The 2,567-nt window shown below is 46.1% G+C and overlaps 1 protein-coding gene across 1 annotated transcript in view; it reads right to left on the reverse strand.

The window, feature by feature from the left end:
* AMBRA1 (autophagy and beclin 1 regulator 1) overlaps nucleotides 1-2,208 on the reverse strand; it is a gene marked incomplete at its 5' end in the record, with an annotated part of 92,498 nt that extends 90,290 nt beyond the window's left edge. Inside the window, 2 exons of the mRNA XM_018568897.1 lie at nucleotides 577-749; nucleotides 2,005-2,208. Of these exons, the coding sequence (XP_018424399.1) occupies nucleotides 577-749; nucleotides 2,005-2,208 (377 nt within the window). The remainder of the gene's footprint in view (nucleotides 1-576; nucleotides 750-2,004) is intronic.
* Between the last annotated feature and the right edge of the window lie 359 nt (nucleotides 2,209-2,567).

A 2,567-nucleotide genomic window follows, 5' to 3' on the forward strand; every position in this document is an offset into this window, starting at 1 on the left:
CACCCGCAGATCCTGCAAGCGATCGGGCGTCTGACCGCTTGTATGTAAACAGCCATCGCTGGCTGTTTACATGCTGACGGTTTTCCCTCTCGTGTGCGGCGCTCAGCGCGCACACGAGAGGGGGGAGGGGCAGGACGTCTTAAGACGCCCTCCCGCTCTGAGCAGACGTCCATCTGGCCGTTCACAAACGGCCATGGACGTAAGGTGGTTAAAAGTCAATAACTGTAACAGGGAAAGTGGCATAATGCGTTTGGCTGTGTTGCGTGACAGTGCTGTGTAACTCCGAAGTCTGGATGCACATAATAACAAATTATTTGGCAGATAAAACAACCCATATTTTATCTGTGTAATTAGCAGTCTGACTGCAGTTCAGCTTTAAATAATCCCTTTTGCAGGAGCAGACATAACAAGAAAAAAAAAAACAGATTAAAAGGGTATAAAATCAGCCAAAAAAATAAAAAATCTTTATCCATTAACAGAGGATTGGATTCGCGGGCAAGTAAAAAAAACCTTGACCCCCAACACACATTTTACCACATCATCAGATCTCTTGGCAAAAAGAAAAGAGAAACTCACCGCACACGCTCCATCTCACTGGCCGTCTTCACTACAGCAAAGGGTTCTCGCCGACTCCAATCCCAAAAATGGATTTCATTAGCGGTGGCGATGAGCAGCAGCTGAACTGTGGGGTGGAAGGCCAGGGATGCAATGGCGTTGTTACTATCTGTAAACCAGCTCTCACTGCCGCCCTGATGGCAATAAAATGAAGGAACATGATTGGTGACAGAAGCCCACAAGGCCGCAGATCCTTAGAATGTCTGTAACACTAAGGAGCCATTAAAGTGCATATAAATCCTACAATTAACCTATTTGGTGTGTTAAATGTACAATTGGAAGCATTCTGCTATATCTGTTTGACATGTGCAAAAACAACTGTTGATACTGTCAAACATTTAGAGCTGTCCTGTGTACTCTGCAGACTTTCAGTGTCGTCTCAAGCAGGCTATTTGGCCTTCCCAGTTCTTATCCTGGGCCACAGAATGATTAGACTTTATGTTGTAGAGACCTAAGTGTGTTAGTAAAACATTTCAGTCGCAGTTGGACTGTCTTTTGCTAAACTACTTTCTGTGATGGTCTCCCTCTATTGCTGCAAATGTAATGAACAGAACTAGGCCAGAGACCATCTTGCTTCATTAGCACTGAAGTAGCGCAAGATGGTCTCTGGCCTAGTTCCGTTCATTATAGGGATGCACCAATACCAGTTTTGGTGTATCGAGTACGAGTACCGATGTTTTGCTTTTCAGTGCTTCCGCTGGCATGGAGCCGGCTTCCAGGGCAATCTGATTGCCAAGCCTGATTGGCTGGGAAGCCGGTTTCCCGGCCAAGCACAATCAGCATCAAGGCGTCTTCCCGGCCAATCAGCAAAGAGCCGGCTGCTGGGCCAATCAGGAAGCCGGGTCATTACTGCCCACCCAGCTCCCTGATCGCACGGGAAACTGGCTCCATGTGCCCCTACGGCACTGCCGGTCAGAGGAAATCTTCCTCTGACCGGAGGTTCCGGTATCGGGGAAGGTATCGGAGCATTTGGGCGAGTACGAGTACTCACCCAAATACTTGGTATCGGTATCAGTGGCTCCCTAGTTCATTATATTTGCAGCAACAGAGGGAGATCATCACAGAAAGTAAACCAGTTCAGTCGCAGTTGGACACCACCAAATTACACTGAAAACTGAATTTTAAATGTTGAAAGGAATTAAAGTAACTCCAGTCAGGCTATGGACTTGAAAACAAGCCCTCAGGGACCTATATAGCTGTGGGAATTAAGCAATACTGCGTCCTGTGATTATATTCACCAGCGGGGTAAGCCATATAAACACAGGAGGGCTGAGATGGCCACCGGAGAGCCTACTTTACACATTTATTGGCTTCATAAAGAGTTCCTGCACCTGTTTGATACCAATGAACGGAGATAATCATTGAGCCCATGATCTATAACACACTTACATGTAAATCCCATATTCGCACTTCCCCATCAAGGCAACCAGATGCAATGAGGCCTGGGATGGTAGGGTGAAAGGTCACACACCATGGAGTACGGCGATGACCCACCAGAGAATGAATACAACGCCCAGTCTTCACTTCCGTGATGTAGATGTTGTGGTTAACGTGTGTGGATGCCAACAATGTCCTGTAGGTGAAAGGGAAGAATTAAAATGAACAAAGAATATGATGATCTATATTAAATAATGGAAAGAGAATGCCTAAGGGGGTATATACTCCCAAATCATCCTTAAAGCAGAACTCCAGCCACAGTTTTTGCTTTTTGGACAGCGAAGGAACAGGTTTTTACTGCCGTATGTTCCTGTTGGAAGAAGTTCCTTCACTTCCTGTCCCAGTGACATTGACAGTCGCCAAAACACAAGATCATGCCAGCGGGGACACACAGAGTTCCCTTCTTCCCTCTGCACAGGCTATTTACAGCACAGTGATGATTTCGCCCCTTTTTTTTTTTTTTACAAGGTAATACCTGGGCTTGCAAAGGCATTTGGTGCAGACAAAGTAGATTT

This window comes from Nanorana parkeri, unplaced genomic scaffold (assembly GCF_000935625.1).
Source record: "Nanorana parkeri isolate BGI_ZX_2015 unplaced genomic scaffold, ASM93562v1 scaffold1260, whole genome shotgun sequence".
Classification (NCBI taxonomy): Eukaryota; Metazoa; Chordata; class Amphibia; order Anura; family Dicroglossidae; genus Nanorana; species Nanorana parkeri.